The sequence below is a fragment of the Cyprinus carpio genome, chromosome A10 (assembly GCF_018340385.1).
Source record: "Cyprinus carpio isolate SPL01 chromosome A10, ASM1834038v1, whole genome shotgun sequence".
In the NCBI taxonomy this organism is placed as follows: Eukaryota; Metazoa; Chordata; class Actinopteri; order Cypriniformes; family Cyprinidae; genus Cyprinus; species Cyprinus carpio.
Window position 1 is genome coordinate 13,079,907 of NC_056581.1, and position 22,929 is coordinate 13,102,835.

At 36.3% G+C, this 22,929-nt stretch overlaps 1 protein-coding gene across 4 annotated transcripts; it reads left to right on the top strand.

Annotated features, from left to right (window-relative positions):
- The first annotated feature begins 1,292 nt into the window (after positions 1-1,292).
- b3glctb (beta 3-glucosyltransferase b) lies at positions 1,293-22,929 on the top strand. Of its 4 annotated transcripts, none has more exons than XM_042765265.1 (15): positions 1,300-1,433; positions 1,719-1,756; positions 2,520-2,562; positions 2,746-2,852; positions 10,370-10,446; positions 10,566-10,677; positions 11,443-11,579; positions 11,672-11,735; positions 12,994-13,125; positions 13,604-13,673; positions 14,788-14,901; positions 17,757-17,856; positions 18,479-18,598; positions 21,028-21,172; positions 21,930-22,924. In XM_042765265.1, the coding sequence occupies exons 1-15, from the start codon at positions 1,373-1,375 to the stop codon at positions 22,089-22,091; spliced, it is 1,482 nt and encodes a 493-aa protein (XP_042621199.1). In that variant the 5' UTR covers positions 1,300-1,372; the 3' UTR covers positions 22,092-22,924. The 4 variants fall into 4 exon arrangements, with proteins under 4 accessions (XP_042621201.1, XP_042621200.1, XP_042621199.1 ...); XM_042765264.1 differs by having other exon boundaries at positions 1,301-1,433; positions 2,743-2,852; positions 21,930-22,923; XM_042765267.1 differs by lacking the exon at positions 21,028-21,172 and having other exon boundaries at positions 1,293-1,433; positions 2,743-2,852; positions 21,930-22,091.

Below are 22,929 nucleotides of genomic sequence, written 5' to 3' on the forward strand. Positions count from 1 at the left end.
TTTCTGTCAGCTTTCCCCGGTGATGGTTTACGTAGACCAGTTTAGACTGACTTATTGGTCGTGACTAAATTATCTATTGATTATTCATTCAAATACACACAAACACCTTTTATGCAGTGATGTCATAAATAGCATTGATTTATTTTTCTTTAATTTGCTAAAGACATTCACCGCATTAGATAGAATTACACTATACATACTATCATATTTTAATTACACTTTACATACACTTTTCATTGCATATTATTATATAAACATTATTCTTTATATTTTGTTTATAGCACATTCTACATAAATTCATCCTCACTGTATGTCTTTCTTTTTATTTTTATTTTCCACTTATATTTCTTTATTACCTCACCCTATTCGTTTTCTGCATTGTCTCTTTCAATACTTTAAGCATTTTATATTCCTGACAACATTGTAATAAATATGCCAAATAATATAATATATACTATATGTCTGCTAAATTACTAAATGTAATTGTCAGATTGTTTTTAAATGAAACTGAACTTGTTGCCATCTAAACATTATTATTAATATTATTAATATTAAATATTATCCTTGAAACAAAACAGTTTCCTACAAAATAACACCTGTCCTTTTAATAATTTCAAATGAATCAATTAAATTCCAAATTACTGCATTACACACGTGTTTTGTTAATGAGTGCCTTGAATTTTATTCGTTCATCATTCGTAATCTCTCAGCGATGACTATCCTGACATGATTAATAGTTGTTTAAATAATTTTTTTTTTATAAGACATACTATTGCGTCACCACACCCAGGCTAGCCGGCAGCTTGTTTACATTACCATGCGCTCACGAGACGAGCGACGTACAGAGAAATGAAGGTAAGGAAAGTCTATTGCGCCCTCCACTGGTAATATGGTGTAGGACAAGTAGGACAAATGCCTATCTATCTATCTATCTATCTATCTATCTATCTATCTATCTATCTATCTATCTATCTATCTATCTATCTATCTATCTATCTATCTATCATCTATCTATCTAACTATCTTTAAGATTTCATTCTAAAGGACCTATCTATCTATCTGTCTGTCTGTCTGTCTGTCTGTCTGTCTAGCTGTATTCATTTGTATGCTATCAGACCTCTGTGTTGAATGCATTATACACAATGAAATGTCAATAAATTTTAAGATCCTGGCCATATCATTACCTGGATTATTTAAATATTTACCTGGAGCACGCGATCAATGCCATGTTGACGTAATCATTACATGCCGCCTCTGGCCAGTAGAGGGCGCACTTTGTTAGCTTTTTGGCTCGATTCTGGCGTATTCGGTATTTGCATCCATTTTTCTGCAGCCGGCGTGACACTCACGAGCTTCTTAGCACGCCAAAGCTATGTCTGGATTTATTGCTGGACATGGTTTAATATGTTTCTGCTGCTCTCTGATCTTCTTTGGTGAGTTGGTGACATATACATTCTCAGCATAATAAACATCGCTGGCCCCTTTTAACCAAATGAGATATTTGTCAAAACGGTAAACACACAAAACAAACAAACAATACTACACATAGCCTGTGTGTGTGTGCGCACAAAAAAAAAAAAAAAAAAAAAAAAAAAAAAAAAAAAAAAAAAAAAAAAAAACTACACATAGCCTGTGTGTGTGTGCGCGCGCGTTTAAGAAATTTTGTTATTTTGTAGATGCTTACAACTAAACTTTCTTTTTTTTTATCTCTCTCTTAGTGCCTTCTTGCAATGCTTTTTACGACGGAATCTCAGAAGTAAGAAGAAACATCTCAACGTTGAATTTATGCATACTATTCGTATAATATATATTAATATAAACAGCTATGTTTATGTAATAATTATTGTTAAGTTGGTAAATCAAGCTCTATGCACGTTCCAAATATTTATCAGTATGTTAAAAAACAGAACCAGTTTTTAGTGGGATTCACGAGATTCACTTCTTGGCTCAAACTCAAGGCCACCTTGTCCAGCAGAGCAGAGCAGAGCCCTGACAGACAGCTGATTTACAGCCCATTTTAAAAACACCCCCATTTAATGCACCTAAGTCAGCTCAGAATATAGCTGACAATAATTCATGTTGAACATGTTAAAAGCAAATTCACATTAACTGTTTAACCTTTGAAAGCTTATTCTGTCCTCTTTAATAAATAAAGGCATTTGCACTTTGGCTATTATTGTTTTCTTTCTTTAAGTAGTTATGTGTGTGTGTGTATATATATATATATATATATATATATATATATATATATATATATATATATATATATATATATATATATATATAAAAACATGGTTTACGTTTCTTAATTATTTACCAATTAAAATAGCGAAGTAATAAACCATTTAAACAATGTCTTAAACTCGTGTGTGGCCATGCATGTACATTATTAAAATAATAGGTAAGTGTAGGGGGATAGAATATACAGTTTATAAAACATAAACACGTGTGTGGCCATGCATGTACATTATTACAGTAAAACTGAATAAAACATCAATGCTTCATATTTTCTCTCACAGAAACAAGAAAGAAATGATCCACAAATGTTTGACCAATTTATTGGTGAGTTGCACATTGTGGCTTCTTCCTTCTGATTATTTTGCAGTCATCATTAATCAGAATTGCAAGTCCTGTAATATCAAACAGATTATTTGAGATCTAATTGAGGCATATGAAAAATGTATTGACTCTGCTAGGCACTATAGACTAAATTTTTTCCCCTGTTCTTGTCCTCTGTGGCAGAAGTGCAGGATGTGGTTTTTGTGATACAGAGTCAGAAGAACTCATATCATACCCACAGGGCTGAACAAAGAAGAACAGAGCTTCTCCATCAGGCTCAAACCTTAAACCAGGTAGTTTTACATTATACTTTCTCTAAAATGCAGTTTTGGTTTCATTTAGCATACTTAAACGGTTTTAAATGCTTTGGTAAATATATATTTATGTTCCTTCATAAAAAATTTATATTGCAGTAAATTTAATGTTATTATTCTTGTTATTTTTTAACAAGATGGTAGGTAAACACTGAAAATGAAAATCTTCAATTTTTATTTCCTTGATTTACCAAAAAAGTGGATTGCTCTGTGCCTGCTAAAAAATCAGTGTAAAAAAGTAAAAGTCCACATAAAAGTCAGACTAAATTATGCCTGCTCAGATCCATCTCAGCGCCTTTAATCAAAGAATAGTTGTAATTGGTGTGTAAATGCATTTTTGCCACCTCTGAGCAGCATTATCTGTGTGAAGACACCTACAGTAATTGCCACATAAGAAGCACTTCAGTGCCATCTTTGCAGTGTACATTTGGCACAATATAATTAAAACCTTTATGTTTATATGTTTTCAGATTCTTGTTTTTTTAGCCACCTGATGGCACTGTTGTTTTTGGAAAAGTCATTGTTTTTATTGGGATTAAGTGAAATGTTATACTGCAATATTAACAGTTGTTTTGGTGGTTTCTGAAGAGTTTCATTTTCTTTCTAAGATCTATAATTAACAGCATACATAAACAGAAATCTTCATGGCAAAATTTTATTTTAATAACAAAAGAAATTATTGAACATTTCAATTTTTCCCAAACTGAATTACATGACCCTCTAAGTTACATGATCTTCTCTCACTTAAACAACTCTCATAATAAAGTACTGTGACTGGAAAGTGGTAGAAAAATAACAATTAATTGAAAATGAGTTGCTATATATAACAAAATGGAAGATATGTCATTTAGTGGGTAATAATTAAGTAACAGCTTTTCTTAATAACAAAAGGGAAGATTAAGATCCCATGAATAACTGAAGTGTACAATACTTTTCCAAATAATAATAGGTGCAGTGGGTAATAATTAAGTAACAGCTTTTCTTTGTTGCCAACGTATGTATAGTGATGCACCAATCTAGATTTTTCATGTCTGATTTGATTTACTTTTTTTTTTTTTTAATAAGCAAATTGGTCTATTCTGATTTTTTTAATTTTTTAATTTTATTTTCTGAACAAGGGACAAGAAAGAAACAAATGTGTACATGGACAAGATGTTTATTTGCTCTACAGGCAGAACTATCTGCAGGCATTTTAAATTAGAGGTAACCACTGCAATTTAATCCTGATCCAAATAAAGATGCTACAGACATATAATACAGCATAAACAGTTACTGATTTACTGTAAATTAGATTGTATAATTTCAAAATCTGACTCAAAAAAAAAACAGAATGACTTCACCTCAGCTAAATTAAACTACACAAAACAAAACACAACAAAACAAAAAATAATTGTTTGCGTAATCCATGTTTTCTGAATAGGGAACGACACCCTGTGTATCAATGACAAAATGGGAACGCCCCTTAAAGGTGTGCCAATTGTCTGAAGCCTGTATAGAATCACGTCAATTCATTGGCTGATGGTGCATCGGGTCAAGGAGGTGTCCATTGTAATCACTTGCATGTGATGAGAAACAGTGTCCATCCTGACCCCCTGCAACAGGAAGCGAGGGTCCTGCAATATCGGGAGGGCACGACAGCAACTGCGCAACACACTCAGTAGGTGGAGGGCAGGCCACGAGGGTCGAACTCCTTTGAGCTTCATCTACCACAGAAATGGCCTCATGTGAAGCAGCCCTAGTACAGGAAAAGCCGCTGCCATGAGACCCAGGAGCCTGGGACATGTGCCCACCAAAACATGATGGCCTAGCTTGAATTTTAAACAAACACAAACACTCTCTGACACCGTAAACTTGAGCAGGAGCCAAACAGGCCTGCATCGAGACAGAATCGAGCTGCACCCCCAAGAAAATGGTCCGCTGAGAAGGAGTGGGAACACTCTCCTGGGTGTTCAGTCTGTGACGACACACCAACTCCCTGGATTGGGCCAGGATGAGCCAGTTGTCCAGGTTGTTGAGCATACAGATGCCCTGGAGCCTCAGCGAGGCCAGAGCAGCATCCATGCACTTAGTGAACATCCATGGAGCTAAAGCCAGAACAAAAGGGAGAACCTAATATTGGTACGCCTTTCCCAGAAACCAGCCTCCTCAGGTTTGTGTCCTTCAGGTCTGCAGTGACAAATCAATCCCCTACACGAATTTGAGCCAGTAAAGCTTTCAGGATCAGTATCTTCAACTTCTCTTTGTAAAGGGAAAAATTCAGGTGAAACAGATCCAGGATGGGGCGCAGACCTCTGTCCTTCTCCAGGACAAGAAAATAACGACTGAAAAAGCTGCGATTCATGTCTGAAAGAGGAACCTTCTCAATTGCTACCTTGAGAAGGGGTGAAGTCACTTATTGCTTCAGAACAGAAGCCCCGAAGGTACTGTTTACCACAGTAGGATGAACCCATCAATACAAGGAGGTTGAATCAAAACTGAAGGTTGTAACTGGACTGGAATGTGTGGAGAACCCAACACAAGACCCCTGGCAGATGCCTCCATGCATCTAGGTAGTATGACAGAGGTTGCATATGGATGTATTCTGGAGGATATGAGCATACCATGTTTTCGGGCTGGCCTCCCTCTTGTGGAGGAGGGCGTGGCAGCAACAGCAGCGGAGGAGAGCCCATGGCGTCCTCTTGCGATAATGGCCAGCTCAAGACACAGGTTGACACAGGGAGAAAGCCAAGAGCATCTCCCGCCATGTGAATAGCATTCAGAATGAAAAGAGGCACTGAGGGGAGATAGCTGGAATCGTCTCCTTCCTTCAGTACTGGAAGAATGCAAAGAAACCCCCACCCCCAATTCAGTGTTAAAATTTTCTACCAATATTTTGCGCAATGCAAATGGTGAGCTTGCTCTAGCTACAGTATTTTTCTGCTGGTGCATCTGTGCTCCATTTTCAGCATTCCTCTGTTAATAACCCGTTTACAGACTTTGTAGTATTTCTACACAAATGACATTTTGGGAAATTACTGCAATGCAGTTTGTGCACAAGTCTGGAAAATAAATAGGCTAAAATTAAAAACGAATTAAATTAAATTAAATTTAAAAAATGCTAATTTAGATGAATTAATATTGAATTTGGAAAGAAAAATAGATTTTAAAATCGTAAAAAAATTTTTGATAGTTTGGTGTAATGTGTATACCTTGATTTAATTATTTTTGGTTCTGTCATTTCTGCCCCATTGTATTACTTCTAGTTTGTTCTAGATTGTTGTATTCAGTTCACCTGAGTTCTATTTATCCCATTAGTTCCTTTGTTTGGTCATGTACTTAAGTCATCAGTTCTCCCTCAGTGTTTGTTGGTTCTTGTTTATGTTGGTGTGTATTTCATTCCTGTCCCGGGTTTTTTTTTTTTTTTATTATTAAAGTCTATTTCCTAGTGTAAATCCTACTTTCTCAAAAAGGATGTGTTAATTAACACATTTTTTGTGTGTTATGGCCATTTTAACACATTTTTTGTAATTTTAAGTTGATCATGTGTAAAAAGAAAGAGAGAGAGAAACAACACAGTGTGTCCAACACAATATGTGTTAACTATTATCCAACCACACTGCTGCCATTGTCACTCCACAAGCTGTTAACCAAATTTGCGCCTCTTTTATCATTGGTGGATGACGTGGCTGCGGTCATGTCACTGACACTGACACTGCTCAGAGTGTATTTGGTCCCACAATACAGAGTAACACTGAGGCAAAGTTGAACTTAATTTTGGCCAGGACTCCCTGGTAGAAGGGATTTATATCTCAGTGGGATAATTCCTGGTAAAATAAAGGATAATAAATAAAAAATAAATAATAATATGAATATTATAAAGAATGTTATAAAGTGAAGGCTCAAGAGCCCAACTAAAGCAAACGCTGATCACCTTAATGGTAAGAAAATTCAACATCTAAACCTCTGTTCTAAATAATAACTTTTTTAGACCACCTGGTTAGTAATAAGTGAAGCTAGTGATGCTGTTTGTGGAGTTGTTTAAACTTCCTCTGCTGAGATCTTGAGGTTGAATTTCTTTAATTTCAGTTGATTTCCTCTAAGGCTGTGACAAAGTCAGTTGTAGTTGTGTTTCTGCTCGTCTTTTTCTTTTTTTTCTGTTTCTCTTTCCTTCAGTAATTCTGCTTGTTAACAAACTCTGCTTCAGTGTTACTTTAACACTGAATTGTGGGACCAAATAGACTCTGAGCAGTGTCGATCCCTGAAGGAAAATAACGTCCCCCAACCCTTTAATGAACTCCACATCATGACCATCTCGCGAACGTTCTAGGAACATCACTGACACCACCAACACAACATATAACATATTAATTCTTAATTCACATTGTAAAAATTTAGAATGTTCTGGGAACTTTACATTTCTAGTGCAGATGTTGTTCATTCTAACAGTGCTTGTGAACTACTTTTTGTATTATTAATGTTTAGTATTCAAATCACATGTGAATATTGACTTTGTGTAAACGTAGCAGTCAAGTTTTAATAAATAAAAAAATAGCTTTTTTGTATTGCATTTATTTTAACTGGTTAAGAGTAGCACATCAATGGTTGTGAAAACGGGGCCCTAGTTGAAGCCATTACAACTGTAATACTCAGTAAAGAGCTATAATGTAGCCTATTTAGAATTAGAATTTAAAGGGATACAGATGTAGATAAATGCTTTATTATTGTGCCATTATAATAATAAATATGACTTCGCCAATCATTGACTTCTGTGGTACAAGTTTTGTATATGTCGCCAAGAACAGATGATTCATTTCTGTCTGGTTTGCAAATGCTGCAATTGATAATTTTGTGTTTGCCACAACAACTACCATTTGAAAATAACTTCTGGTAGGTATTCGTTTCCTAGAAAGAACATAACATATTGTAAAAGCTTTGCAAAAAGTGCTGTTGCAACCAGAGCCATAGGTTCTGGATTTTGTCAGGTGAGGTTGTTCCTGGCTGGTTTATTTTGACTGACATTTCTTTGTTTCATCAAGCCATTTGTTTCTCAGCCTCTCACCTTAAACTGTTTTCAGTTGCTCGTTAATTTATATTTTATATTCGGCATATACTCATCAGTATTTGAACTCCTGACATCGCAACTCTTTTTAAGCAGCCAAAAGCAGACGTTACAAAATTAAATCTCACCTTCTCTGAGTCATACCAAGTAATAAGGCCCTAGTTGACTCTTCTCTTTTGTGCCGTTTTACCAGAGCCCACCTTCACTATGAGTTTTGGCTGGTTTTTGTAAGTTGAGAGTCTTATTTTTGGGAGTCTGGCTCGTTAGAAGACTATTTTCACAGTGGGGGTGACAGGAAGGATTGGAGGATTGAAGCTGTTGAGCGAGAAGGTGAAAACGCTCCAGCTGGCATCTTGACCTTCCGTTGATCAGCACGACTCCTCAAGGCTACGCCATGTGGAAAAGGTTTCCCCAAACATCCCTCTGTCTGACACATCAGCCTTATTCATTAACCACCATGTGCTGGGGCGAGAACCTCTGACGAGGAAAGGCCCACTGATGGGCTGTGACTTCTGGGAAGTGTTTCCATTGCATCAATTTAAAAGCCCAGACTTCTTTCCACCTCATTGTTTTTCTTCTCTTTGGGTTCTTTCATAATCATCATCTGGCATCTCACTATTGGCAGTATAACTGGCACTTGATTTGGGGAACCATGCTACTTTTGTCACTCCTTCAAATGCAGCTGTCTGGAAGCCTTCAAAGATCAGTCTACCATGTAACAATGACATTTGGGTGGCATTCATTAACCCTGATCTCCATGAAGTTGATTTAAACTTAAACTTTAAACGATTCTTTGTGTTCTTTAGTATGTTTCAAAATAGACTTATTCTTATGCTAAATGTGATGTGTGCATTTCTTGATCTTAAAATACTTTCTCCTGCTGCACCTTAATGTACAGAGATAACTATAAGTAAGCCATCTGTAGATTTATATACGTGAAAAGTGGAAATAGGAGCTAAATATTGCTGTGGAAACCTGTTTGTAAACAATTCTTCATTCACTTGCTTAAAAACTGTTTTGTTTTTACTGGTTTTGATAATGGCACACTTTGCATTATTTGACAATATTGCTGCAAAGGCTCTCAGACAAGACAGAGAAGTGTCGAGAGTGAGAGATGTGAGCAGTGAGGTTGTACAGAATGTTCTAATATGGAAGTGGTTTTGGCACATTTTATACAACAAATTAGTAGTTGTGGGCACATGCTCGCTCCCTCATATAATAATCCAGATTCATCTACATTTGAGTGAGCTGGCAAAGGACAAATTTATGTGCACACACAGCTGTTGTGCATCTCTGAGAAATTTTGTGGAAACGTTTTCTCCACAAATAAATCCACAAATTGTACAATATTATTAGTGAATGAGGGTTATTATTTTTGCAATTCTTTTGGTAATGCTTGCAACACATAACTTACACCCATCATCTTTAACTGACTGATTTAGTTGGAGAAAACTAACAGCCTGAATTATGCAAAGTAGTCTGAAGATGTAACATTCAGGATACAAGTAAAAAAAAAAAAAGTTGAAAACGCCTTTAATAGAACAAAATTTTTGTTTTAAAACAGTGAGTCGTGGGGGTGTTCTCATTTTCTGCTGTCAGTCAATTTATAAAAAAACGTCCTTGTCCACAATCTAACAAATGTTGTCTTTTTGATCTTCCATCTGTTCAGTTTTCCAGCACATTCTGAATAACCTCAAACTCTCTTCTATCATATTCATCATTTAAATAAGCCACTTTTTCAGTCTTCGAAGCACATTTGGTGCACTCTGGCATCCCATTACTCCTCCCTTTTCTCATTCAATACTGACATTCCTTGACCTTTCTCTATAAAGGTCATTGTGAAATTCAAACAAGACTAGTAGAGTCTGTGGTCATAATCGCCAAACTTCTGAATTGCTAGTAGTTCCTTTTGATGTCATTTGGAGTTATAAATGTTCATTTTAAATATATATATATATATATATATATATATATATATATATATATATATATATATATATATATATATATATATATATATTATATAAAACATTTAAAATTGATTTTAAATTTATTAGTTAAATATTTTGAAATTGCAACTATACAACTTCATCAGTGTGGTTGACATGAGGTTTTAAATGAGAAATTTTACCAAAAGTTTAAAAAACTGTTGTTATTTATTATCTATGTGATTCCAAACCCTTTTGTTTTTCCATTTCAAAAAAATGTTCATTGTTGGATCATGTGTTCCTTTAAAATTGGATTAACTATGAATTCATGCATATCAATTGTTACATGTTTATTTATAAATTACCTGGCAGTTTTCAATGATAATTCTGTCACCTGCATGAAGAACTGCTTTCTGCCTTAGTCAGTATCACCTGTTAGAATGCGTTGAGTTATGAATAACACTGTGCAAAAAACCCTTATCTGAGTGTGGTTCGTCAGAGATGTTACGAGATTTTGTGCTGTATTGCAGAGTTCACCAGATGTTGTGCTCCTTCACAAGCTGTCAGACTACGATGGGAACTGGAGCATTCTTCCGGCACTGCCACGGTAAAACTCAAAAACACAACACAGAATGTACTCCACCTCTTGACATGTCAGAGTGTTTATTCATATAAGGTCATCTTAAACATTTTATGCAGCTATATTCTTGTTCCTCTTGTCTTCAGCCTTGCCTCACAATACTGTCAAACATCTTTGTGGATTGTGTTTTTGGAAGAAGAGACCAATGTGAACTTACACAACCTTCTGCAGGTGCTGAGCAAATTCAACACAAGAAAGGTGAGCCGCACACTTTTCAGTTTTTCAGCTAGTGTTACTGCAAAAGTGTAATATCAAGACTTAACGCAACAATCGTATTTGAATCAGAAAAGCTAAGAGAGCTTGTCATTGGTTGAGGTACTGAGCATAAATATTGTCACTGAGACTGGGTGTGCAAAATTTCAAGAAAGCAGCTGAAAAGTATTGTCCTCATTTACTTTCTCAGCCAAATGTACTGTTCACTCTGTGGACACGCAGCACTTAAAATTCTATATGTCACTTTAATTTCAGACATCCCATCATCAGCAACTGTGAGAAAGCACTTAGGGATCAATCCTCTCACTAATTGTTTCTTGATTGTGTGAAATGTTACCTGTACTGTTTTTTTTTCTTAAGAGGCCCAAACATAATGAATGAAAAAAATAATGTGAGGGCATTACGGGTTTGGATTTTACACAGAAATTATAAACAGGACTGGCTGTTCTGTCCTCCCTGTTAAAATATATTTTTTGACTCTCATTGCCACTGAATTGAAAACAAAATGTTGTACCACAACATCTTGGATAATGCTATTTTGGCCATGCGAATTGAAAATAAAGCGCTGTAGATTCTTACAAAGTGCTACAACTCCATGAACTAACATTCCCTGGAGAAAAGGTAGATTCTCCAGATCAACACATACATAAAAGCTTCTCCTGCAGACTTGAGGTAATGAAAGAGCAGTCTGAAATAGGACTTGGCACATGAAAGCCTCCTGCTTCTTACCCGAGTGCCTTTTCTCCATAGGAGTGGTTTCTGGGCAGACCCCTCCATGATGATGAACCAACAATTATCCACCACTATGCTTTCTCAGAGGACCCCTCCAGTTTCAGTTACCCTGACTTCATGGCTGGCTGGGCCCTCAGTTGCCCTCTGGCTAAGCGGTCAGATTTCATCTCTGTATCTTTAGCGTACCTCTTCAGCAAACTGCTACTTTAGACTTTTAATTCAGATATTATCTGATATGGTATCTCAGAACTGCAGAGCGTGTGAATTATGAGCCGCCCAAATCCGATTTCACAATTGACCTTCAGCATGAGGTAAGAAAGATCACAAAATATTTCAGTGTGCTGTACATATGCTCTACATACATCTTTTTGTTTGTTTGTTGAATATTCATTATCTTGCAATGAAAGTGCCTGCTTTTTGTTGTAAATATGAATAATTTGTAATGGAAGTTGCTCTAATGCATCAGCTAGAAAGCATCTCAACAAAAGATATTATTTTTATTATTATTTTCCCCACCTCTCCAGATCTATTATTCAGATCTCTATATTCTCCTGTGGTGTCACACATCAATTCAAAATGTCTTGCATATCCTGTTGACATAATATGCCATCTGCCTACAGGAATATCTGTGTATATATTAATCCTCATTGACATTTTTATGGAGAAGCTGTCATTTAATTGTGTGATATTGAAAGACACACTCTCTCTCTCCTTTTCTCCTGCCATCACGTCTCTCTCTCTCTCTCTCTCTTGCTGATAAAAATGAGACTGCATGTTCCAGAGAGAACTCTCAGTGCTACTTTTGTGATCTCTATTGATGCAGTACTTTAAGAGTCTGCTCAAAACCCTCTGGTCATACCGACTGGCATCTGTCTTGTTCTTAAAGCGATAGTTCTCCCAAAAATGAGAATCTTGTCATTTACTTGCTGGTCATGTCTTTCCAAATCCGTATGACTTCTTCTAGTCTATAAACCACAAAAAGAAGATGTTTAGCAGAATGTTTATGCTGCTCTTTTCCATACAATGGAAGTAAATGGTGACCGGGGGCTGTCAAGTGTCACTATTTCTGTTAGTTTGGACTCTTTCGGTTTCATCACCCTTAGTTCATTTGTTGTCATGGTGATTCATTTGATTTAATCTTTACAGTATGTTTAGGTGTGTGTGTTCAGTCCCGTTTGTGTTTGGTTGTCTGGTGTCGTCAGTAGTGTTAAGGTTGTGTTTGGACTGTTGGTTGGTGTGGACTCTTGCTTTGTGAATTGTTAAAGATTACCTTATTTATCTTCCTCGTGCGTTTACTTTATTCTCTGCTCTTTACTTTAAGTTCCAAAAAGCTGATATAAAAGTACCATAGCAGTGTGCCATTTTCCAATGCAATTTAAACATCATTCCATGGAAATCTTTTATTTAAATTCATATTATTTTGGGTGAACTATTCGTTTACAAGATAGTTACACTCTCTTTCTCTGATCTCTGAAGTGCTTAGTTCTTTGTTTGTTTCTTCAGTACAACTCGTAATAGTCATTCCTAGAAGAAAGAAGTCATGCTTTGCTTCTCTTATTGATGTTTCAGATTGCCCTCTACATTTGGGAGGAAGGCAGAGGTCCTGCTTTGACTGTGGTGAATGAGTTTTGCTCAGAGCTACAAAGCTTGTCCTTAACAGGAGATTGTGCTACGACCATCAACACCTTCTTGTCTGCCTGTGTAAGTACTAGAAATGCTAACACACCTTCTACAATTGTTCAGAGAGATTTATACAAACTCTCAGCCATGTGAATTAATAAAACTATGACAAATTGTTCTGTTCAGAAGATACTCCCAAGGGAAAGTCAAGACGTAGTAATATCTCACAGTCATTTGTCATTGAATTTCCCTGCTCTAATGCCCTAATAAATGACAGTCTTCAAACGTGAATGCCAAATTCCTGCTTGTGGCTTTTCACATTTGCTGTTCTTTCTGAGTGATAATCAAAGGCCTATGAGTTCATAATCCTCGAAATAAGCCACCTAGTGTCCTCTCAGAGTTGACACACAGACATTCTGTAATAACTTAATGGTCCCATGCCCTGCTACATCTTAAAGTAGGAACAAGAGGTACTTTGTAACTTTTCACCCAAATACTGTAACACCCAGATTGGTAGCAGACACCAAACTGCTGTAAATATCTATCATGTTCTTTATAGGGAAACCCTGTGCAGAAGGAGGACGTCTTTGTTGCTGTTAAAACATGTCAAAGATTTCATGGAGATAGAGGTGGGTGTAGTCAGCCCGTTCTACAAAAAAGAGATAAAGACCAAGATTGCATCATAACTAACCAAACTTTAAAGGTGAAGTCAGGGCTTTTTAGGTTTTGTAACATAAACTAATAATGACCAGTAGTTTACAGTATTTAATAATTTTGTTTAATATTAATTTCTGTATGTAATAATACATTCTTATGTTAAGGTTGTATATGTTCACATGAGTTAAGGAGTTTTCATTAACTCATTTTAACAAAAAAAAAAAAAAAAAAAATTAATTGATAGCATTTTTCTGCGATTGGTAACTTATGCAAAAACTACACACTTCACCTCTGCTTTATCATTGCCATCAATATTAGACTTTAAGATACACAAGATGCCATTTACAGAGAGAGAAATCTTTGCTTCTTCAAATATCTATGACTGCATGTTTTATTTAGCTTAGGTTTTATTTAATTTAGATTTTTAGCAACAGTGTGTTTAAAATGGATTGGATAATTCAGTCTTGATTAAAAAGTAAAGCCTGCAAATCAGCAAAGCAGAAAAAAGTCCACCAAGCCATGCATTGAGAGGATTACAGATAGACAATAATAAAAGGGAATAATTACAGCTGTCACTCGCTTCGTGTCTTGGCCCACACACGATGTCTGTAAGTGACAATGAATTGATTTTGTTGATTATATCCACACAAAGTTCCATTGTGGCTTTTCAGAAACACTGTTTTCACAAAGACAACTCTTTCCCCAATCCTCTTCTCTGCTCTCTCTGTACTGTATAATAGGACAGGTATAAATGCTGTTTTATATTCCAGGAGAGATTCCATTTTGCAGCTGGTCAGGCATAATTGCACCGATTTCCATGATTATGTTTAGAGTTTGATTTTATCAAACTTTCCAGGCAGCATTAAATACTATAACATTGTGTGTGTGGCTACAAAGATCATAAATATCAGTGCTGGTAAAACATCTGCAGATTTAGAGCAGGGTATTTTTTTTTTTGTGAAGTTATTAATTTCATATGATTTATTGATTTTTATTTATCTGTCTTTTTACTCTTTCAGATGGATGTTATAATCTCAAGTAAATGTAATATTATCTTAAACTGTATGCACAAATGTATCTTCACAGTTCCTTTAGTTAAACAAACTTGGGAAAAAGATGCTGCCTCGTTGGAATACTACAGTGACTTCACAGACCCATATATACCCACAATCCACTTGGGGGTCCCTAACACGGAGAGAGGTTTGTCTCTTATTTGTTTTGGGATGGCAACCGGTTCAGTGTTCCACTGTAACCATTTATCCATCATGATCTCTGAAGAACATGCAACACTCCTTTATATAGGAGCTTTTAAGGTTTTTAATCACTTACTATGTTTAGACGTGCATCGCCTTGTCAAACTGAATTGCACAGTCTGAGTTATGGATGTAAAAAAAACTATTGTGAGTGGGATAAAAAAAAAACAGTAACAAAGGAAGACATATTGTATCCTTTAAGAACATTGTCTCAACCTGTGACCCGAAACCATATAAAAGTACAAAGTCTCCGAAATAAAACATTTAAATGGACCGATCATTCTCTCTTTGATGTGCAAAATGTGTTGTGGTGTCTTATGGAAAACAGTCTGATGTCAAATTTTGTAAAGGCAGAAAGTTTGTTTTATTCATAGCCTGACTGCGGTAAGCTTAATGGATGGGGCATTGGTTGCTACCAGTCGATTGACATCAGTTTACTCGTCATGGTAAATATCCCTTTGTGCTTGCCATTTTCCTCTGCTGTTTATGCACATTTGTTAATGGACTTTTGATTGACAAGTTTGCTGCAAAGACAAGGTAGATAGATAGATAGATAGATAGATAGATAGATAGATAGATAGATAGATAGATAGATTTTTGCTGCATTATTCATGACAGTCATTTTGATTAGTTGTGTTACTCAACACTCAATCAGTGGGACATTCTTAATTTTTAATTATACTCTTTTTAAACGCACAATATATTTGACTGCAGTGTCAGCCTGGAGACATTCTTCTCCCTTCAAAATCTTCTTGGGTCCCTCCAGCTAGCAGCCAAAACTCGAAAACCTCATATATCCAATGTTCAACTCCAGGAAATTTGCTAATGATGAAAGAGCTGAGAATAGTCCCTGAGGACTCTCAACACCTGTCCCCTAAATTAGACTTCTGCACCCATCTTTGTCTCTCTCAGACTCTTAGTCTCTGCACCAGAATGAAGAGCTTAGTGTCTGGGAAGGAGAAGTCTTCTGTAGGGGGGCTGTGTGTGCTGTGATAATGTTCTGAAAAGACATTACTCCCACAGACCCAGAGAGTCGGTGTTCCGGAGCTTCTTTCAGTATGTTTTGTTCTGTCCTCCTCCTGTCCACTCCCCATCCATCAGTCTGTGTCTGGCTGACCTTCTCATTCGACTGCCATAGGAGAGCTTCTCTTTCATGGGTGCTGCAGAGCTTTTGTGACACCTCTCTTTTCCTCTGTCAATCTGTTATACCACTCTTTTACTCATCCTTGCAGTGTCACAGAGCCGCTATTAAACTCCTGAACCCGAGCCGAGGGAATCATCTGCACCATCTTGCTCATGAGTTTTTGAGCAATTTGTTTGAGCAGTCAATTTTGCTGATGTATCATCTCTTCTTATGTATCTAAGAGCGAAGGGCCTTATGAACCAGACTGACTCCTTTCGAACCCTGTAATGGACCACAGAAATGCTGGAATGTTCCTATGTAATGGCACAGTCATCAGGGTGCATTTCCATCCAACAATGGCAAACCTGTAATGGAAGCTCCTGTATTGATTTTATGGTTGACTTCTTTTTTGATCCGACGCATTCCTCTGCAATTTTATCCTGAAAGCCCTCGGAACATGGGGCCTCTTAGAATCAAGAAAATTCCAGTACAGCCTAAAGAAATTGGAAGGGCCAGACACATTGTGCAGTGGGCAACTCAATCTTTTGAATCCAGGTAATTTTCCGATCTCACCACCTCTGTTCTACGTTTTCAGTCGTTCTCAACTACATCTCCTCTGTTCTATCCCCTTAACAGAAAAGATCCAGAAAAGTAAAAGGTGTTTAGAATGAACCACAGTGGTAGTAATGTTTCTGTTGTTTGTTCAGGTCCAGTTTAATCTCTAATAGGGATCTCAGGGTTAGGTGTTGGGCCAAGTGTTACTTCCAATGTGGCTTGATTGGGATCCTATTTTTGTGTGTGTGTATGTGTGTGTGTTCTTTTTGTGATCATTGCATATAATTAGTTTGTTTTGCTGTAGGTATGAATGCTTTGCTGTTGATATTATTTATGGTTGAAATAATTCACATTTTTTTTAAATGGTTTTTCTCAAACTCACAAAGTGCTGCTCGTTTATTTGATTAAAAATACAGTAAAACAAGAATTTTTAAATAAATCATTAGAATTCACTACATTTTCCCCTCAGAATTCTCTGAACTACATTTTCCCCTCAGAATTCTATGACCGCAGTCATTACTCCAGTCTTCAGTGTTCTATGATCTTTCAGAAATTATTCCAATACTCGCTTATTAACAATTAGTGATTAGTGATTCTCAGTTATTAATAATGATTTTTATATTATCAGTGTTGAACACAAAAATATTTTTGTGAAAAAATATTACTGTTTTAACTACTGTTGTTGTTTACTGTTTTTGAACAAATACATGCAGTCTTGATGAGCATAAGAGGCTCATTTCTTAAACATAAAAAAATCAGTTATTAAAAAAAAAAAAAAAAAAAAAAAAATATATATATATATATATATATATATATATATATATATATATATATATATATATAATCTAGCACCTATTATTCAGCTAATCCATAATTGCTACTGGACAAATTAATATTCATAAGCCAGGGTGATAAGACACACTCCCCTAATTGTCAAATCAATTCTGTGCCCCCTGGTGGTAAGTGAAAAAGGTTTTTGCAGTACAGCAGTATGCTAAGAATTCTTGGAGTCTCCTGTCTCATTCAAGACATTCAGTTTTTCTTCCCCTTTATACCAACATATTGCAGGAACACTGTCCAAAAAGCCTGTATAGATTAATTACAAACTGTGCTTGTATTTACAGGGCACTGTCAAAAAACATTTGCCATTCTGAAGAGGTTTGCGAGTGGGGTAGTAACACAAGCACCTTGGTTGCTCATAGTTGATGATGACACACTGATCAGGTGAATGTGATTTCTTTACACTGGTGAAAGATCATTAGAAGTCATGACTTTAAGGGGACTTATCACTAGATAAATAAGAACTTTAAGTGCATTAAGATGCATGTGCTTAATTGAAAATATGCCAACCTATGACATCTTGAATTTAAAAGAAATCTGTCTCACATACCATCTGCAGAATTAAAATCCAGTAATCGGCACAAACTTGAAAATCAAATACGCCCACACGAAAATACTCTCATTGTGTGGCAAAGCACATAAGGTCACCAATCCCTGAAACTGGAGCAACATTTGGACTGGAATTCACATGGCTGTGAAGTCTTTTTAAAAATACTGTTAAATATAATGTATTGCTTTTATTTTAATATTGCGTTTTCATCCAAATGTGCATATCTGCCAATATAGCAAGGAGAGCTGGAAACACAGGGGAGGGCAAGCCAAAAAGTTGGATGGGTGGAAAAGGAAAATAAATAAATAAATAGTTACTGGATTTTTGTTAATATGTTCAGCCTATGTCTATAGTAAAAGTTGGCACCCTATGTTTATTGTTATGTTTAGTTTGTTTGGTAAACTGATACTGTGCCTTTTTTGTCATGTAATGTACTATATAACCATTGTCTTCCAGTCTGCCCAGACTGTGGAGGCTGCTGGGATGTTATGATCCAAATGAAGCTGTGAGTGTTGGAGAACGTTACGGCTATGGGCTTAGCAGGGACGGCTACAGCTACATCACGGGAGGTGGAGGGTGAGTTACAGATATGTGCTGCTGAGATATTAATATTGTCCATACTCATGCCTATGGATTCGTTCTTAACCTTTATCCTCAAGTATTAAGTACATAGTTCAGATGTGTGATTACTTTTCTAAGTGATGAGGTTTACAATTTTCACCTGACAGATGATAAAGCAGGTGAAAAAATTTGCACGAGGCATATTTAGAGTCTAACATATGATGAAGACTTCTGGGTGGGCTTGTTTTACTTGTCAGTAATGCTGAGTTTGATTTACCTCGGAAGTCAGATGTCAGAGCTGGGAATGACGTCACACCCAAGTGAACCATGTTCCAGTAGAGAAGTCAGAAAGCCAAGATGTTAGCCATACAAGTAACATAAAAAACGTATTTTGCACAGATAACCCCATAGTATCATGTCCACAAATAGAGGTTGGATGGTACTGTGTGCACAGTTTGAGACATGGACAAACATGTGCTAATAAACAATATATTACAACTGTTCCTCTTCTGTTGATGCAATAAGCAGCCATAATTGATTCTGAAGTTGGAGTTGTTGCGACACCTCTGAGATTCCAAGTCAGAACTCTGACTTGGGAGGGCGTTCCAATTAAAAGTTCCTACTGGGAACTCTGAATTTTCAGCTTCCGAGTACAAATGGAAGGCAGCATTAGTAATCACCTAGCAATGTGCTACAAAGCACTCAGATCCCCATAGCAACTGCATAGTAATGCCGTGGAAGCCGTCCAGAATACATAACAAGCTTAAAACCACTCAGAACTTACATGTGGCCAGATATGGGTGAACTGCTTAATATTTTAAATAACGCATGGAATAATATTTAAGTTGTCATTTTCTGGTGCGGGATCAGGTTGGGAATCAGTAGGCATGGGCTGACTGCGGGTCCAATAGCCAAGACTAAGTTTGATAGATCCTGTGCTTATTTGTGTTTACACTCTATAGTCTGAAGACCATCAAATTTTTTGATTTGCAGTGTTGAGCATTGTAATCAGTCATGCTGCAACTGATGTGATTGACAGCTTGATTATAAAAAAAGCACCCCTCTTCACAAAAAAAAAAAAAATAACAAACAAAACAAACAAAATTAATTTTTCATGCTGCTAAGAGGACCAACGGACATGTATACACTGCAGAGTTTCAGGAGAGACAACCAAATTTTAATGCAGAGTGAATCCGAAAAAAGCTTAAATTTGGCTGCGTTCTTTTAATTTATGGAGACCTCTAAGCGTCTGTATAGCCTGTGGTGTGATTTATGCACATTTGTTCAAAATAGCCTTTACTGGCAGATTGTTCACATGATGTAGGCAAAAATTTTGTATTGTACTTAATGGATGCATGTTCTTATCTTTTTTTTCTGTTAATTATTACCATGTCGGGCTGTGTGCATTTTTTTTGTTTAAATGCATCAACACAGAATGCCTAATATTGGTTTGATTGCTTGTTACATGAAAAAATATTTTTGTCTGCCTGATCAGGCGATATAGTAGATTTAATGTGGGTGAAGCTGCGGGTTGTGGTACCAAACGGAACCCTTTAGCAACTGTACTTTAACGCCATGGCAACCACCCAGAACACTCTAGAAGCCACTAAGGACCCTATAGCAACCTCATAGTAATGCACCAGAAACAACTAAGAACACCCTGGAAACATACTAAAAGCCACTCAGAACCCCCCTATGAACTATCAGCTTGCCTACCCTATAACATAGGTGTGAATCTTCATTTGCGTCATGATTCGATTTTATTTGATTACAATTGTGATTTCGAGGGTAAGGATTCAGTTGTAACTTGATTCTCGATGCATCACAAGGCATCTTTTCCTCCAATTCTTTTATTAATAATAATTATATTATCACAATAGTTATTTTTATTAGTTTACTTTATCTAAACCACCAAGCAACATTCTAAAAAACACTCAGATCACCTTAGCAATGCAGAACCCTTTAGCAAAGAAATTCTAGTACATGGCGACCACTCAGTACACTCTAGAAACAACCCGACAACATACTAAAAAACGGCAAAACCCCTTTGAATGTCGGTTTAAGAGTGGTATTAACTTAAAAAATATAAAACAACTTAAAAAAAAACCAATTAAGAAATGAGATGATGTCGGTTTAAGAGTGGTATGATATAGTTTTGAACTGAATTTGTTTAGTGTTGCTGTCTTTGTGTCCCAGCAGCTTAGTAACTGCTTAGTAACTGTTTTCAATAGTTTTCTGTATACTTATAGCATTCTAATTAGCAGACTGACTTCTCATTACAGTGTAGGTATGGTTAAAGACAATGGTGTCGTGACTGTCACACAAGTGAGTGTGACTCATTCCCACGTGATTCTGGGCATGTAACCTTGTCATTTTTTGAGATGTCTCTGTGTGAACCAAATGATGTGCCGTAGAACTATTTAATTATTTTTACATTCTTACAGAATGGTGTTCAGTAGAGTAGCGGTGCAGAATATTTTGGCAGGTGGCTGTGGCTGCCACAGTTCGGATGCCCCTGATGACATGGTGCTAGGGATGTGTCTGACCACACTGGGGCTGCCAGTCACTCACAGCCCACTTTTCCATCAGGTAGCATACATACCCACACACTGACAACTCGCATGTTGTCGTCTTGTTTGCTGCACTACAAGTAAATGATGCTTTTGGCACCCAAACAGTTCAGTAATTAAGCTGAAACCTGTGGGTACAAATGTAAAGAGCAATCCTGAATTTATTTCACAGCAGAATTGAGGGTACAGGCAGACAGGTTCATTTATGTTTTGGTTTGCCTACCCAAGACCCAGGACCTCTTGTCATATACATTACCATGCTAAAATCATAAGAGATTTGTCATTTGATAGAAATGTCTTTACTGTTACTTTTGAACAATTTAATGCATACTTGCTGATTAAAAGTATTAATTTCCTTCAAAAACAGTAACCTTACTGACCCCATACCTTTGATTGGTAGTGTGACCACCATTCACTTTCTTTTTGTGTAAAAAGCAACTTAGATATTTTTTTCTGCTGGCTACTCCCTTTTTTTCCACAGAAGAAAGAAGTAATATGGGTTACAAACAATATGAGGGTAAATAAATTACAACAGTGTTAGTTTCTGGGTGAAATACACCTTTAAAAGGCTTAGAAGCTGTTGAAATTTAAATTCAAAAGAGAATTAATAATAGCAGGAAAGGACATAAGTTTAAATGTACTGTACATCATTTTTATAAATTCTTTAGAATAACAATTTACTATGGAATTATAGGGTCACAATTAGACAAGTGTCTTTTATATATGAGCTGTGTGAAACTGCTGGTGTAATCACATGGTCTCCTTTCTGACCAAAGGCTCGTCCACAAGATTATGTAAAAGAGCTTCTGGCACGACAAAGCCCAATCTCCTTCCACAAACACTGGAACATCAACCCTGTGGCCGTCTACCAGCACTGGCTTAAAGAGCCCAACCAGAGGAGAGCGCACTCACTCACAAAGACAAGAGAAGAGCTGTAGATGGAGCTTATGGAGTGAGTGTGTGTATTTTATTTAATGATCTGAAACTCTAGAAGCATTTAAAGACTAAGACACCATGCAATCGAAAAATTCATCTTATTTTAAACAAATTCATTGGTTCATGCTGTTCCAGAAATTAAATTCACTGTCAGATAAATTTCCTGCCCACTTTTTTCTTGTTGAAAATTTTGTTCAGAAACTCATAACAGAAGTAAACTGGGTTGCAAACATGATTTGATATTGACATTAAGATAAGAATCTGTCTTATTCGTGATGATGATGCTGTTAAGAATGGAAGTTATGGTAAACTGTATATATTCAGATGTATTTTCTATTCTACAGTCGTATTACACAGATTGTGTTGAATTTGATCATTGAAATAGAAGCTTAAAACTTGTTCACTCTCTTATTGAGAGATAAATCTATTTGTACAGTACACATATAAATAACTTTATCTGTTCTACAATAAAGTAAACTGAGACACTTATATACACCATTTACAATGTGATATGTCATTATTATGCAGTCTCTATGCATGTGTGTAAAGGCAGAGTGATTTAAGAGCATGTAACTACCATAAAACACAGAAAAGCGTCAATACATGCACAGAAGAAGCTGTATCACATTTCACCCCTCTGTGTATTTCCTAAATAAAACTACTGAAAAAAAAAAAAAAAGTTAAAGTTCAAATAGAAAGTAAAAGTGACCTCTTCTTGAATAGGACTGTGACTGTGCAAAATGTTTACAAGCATGCTGCAGTGCAATCAACAGGATGCCTAGGGACACAATATTCCATGCATGGTTTGGAGAGTTGATCAAAACAAACGAGCAAAATCCC

What these genes read in the sequence shown, in the direction of transcription:
- b3glctb (XM_042765264.1), top strand. Translation starts at nt 1,373, where the DNA reads ATGTCTGGATTTATTGCTGGACATGGTTTAATATGTTTCTGCTGCTCT. An exon ending in AGTTGCCCTCTGGCTAAGCG is followed by an intron (nt 11,580 to 11,671) that starts GTCAGATTTCAT and finishes ATGGTATCTCAG; the next exon opens with AACTGCAGAGCGTGTGAATT. An exon ending in GATGATGACACACTGATCAG is followed by an intron (nt 17,857 to 18,478) that starts GTGAATGTGATT and finishes ATTGTCTTCCAG; the next exon opens with TCTGCCCAGACTGTGGAGGC.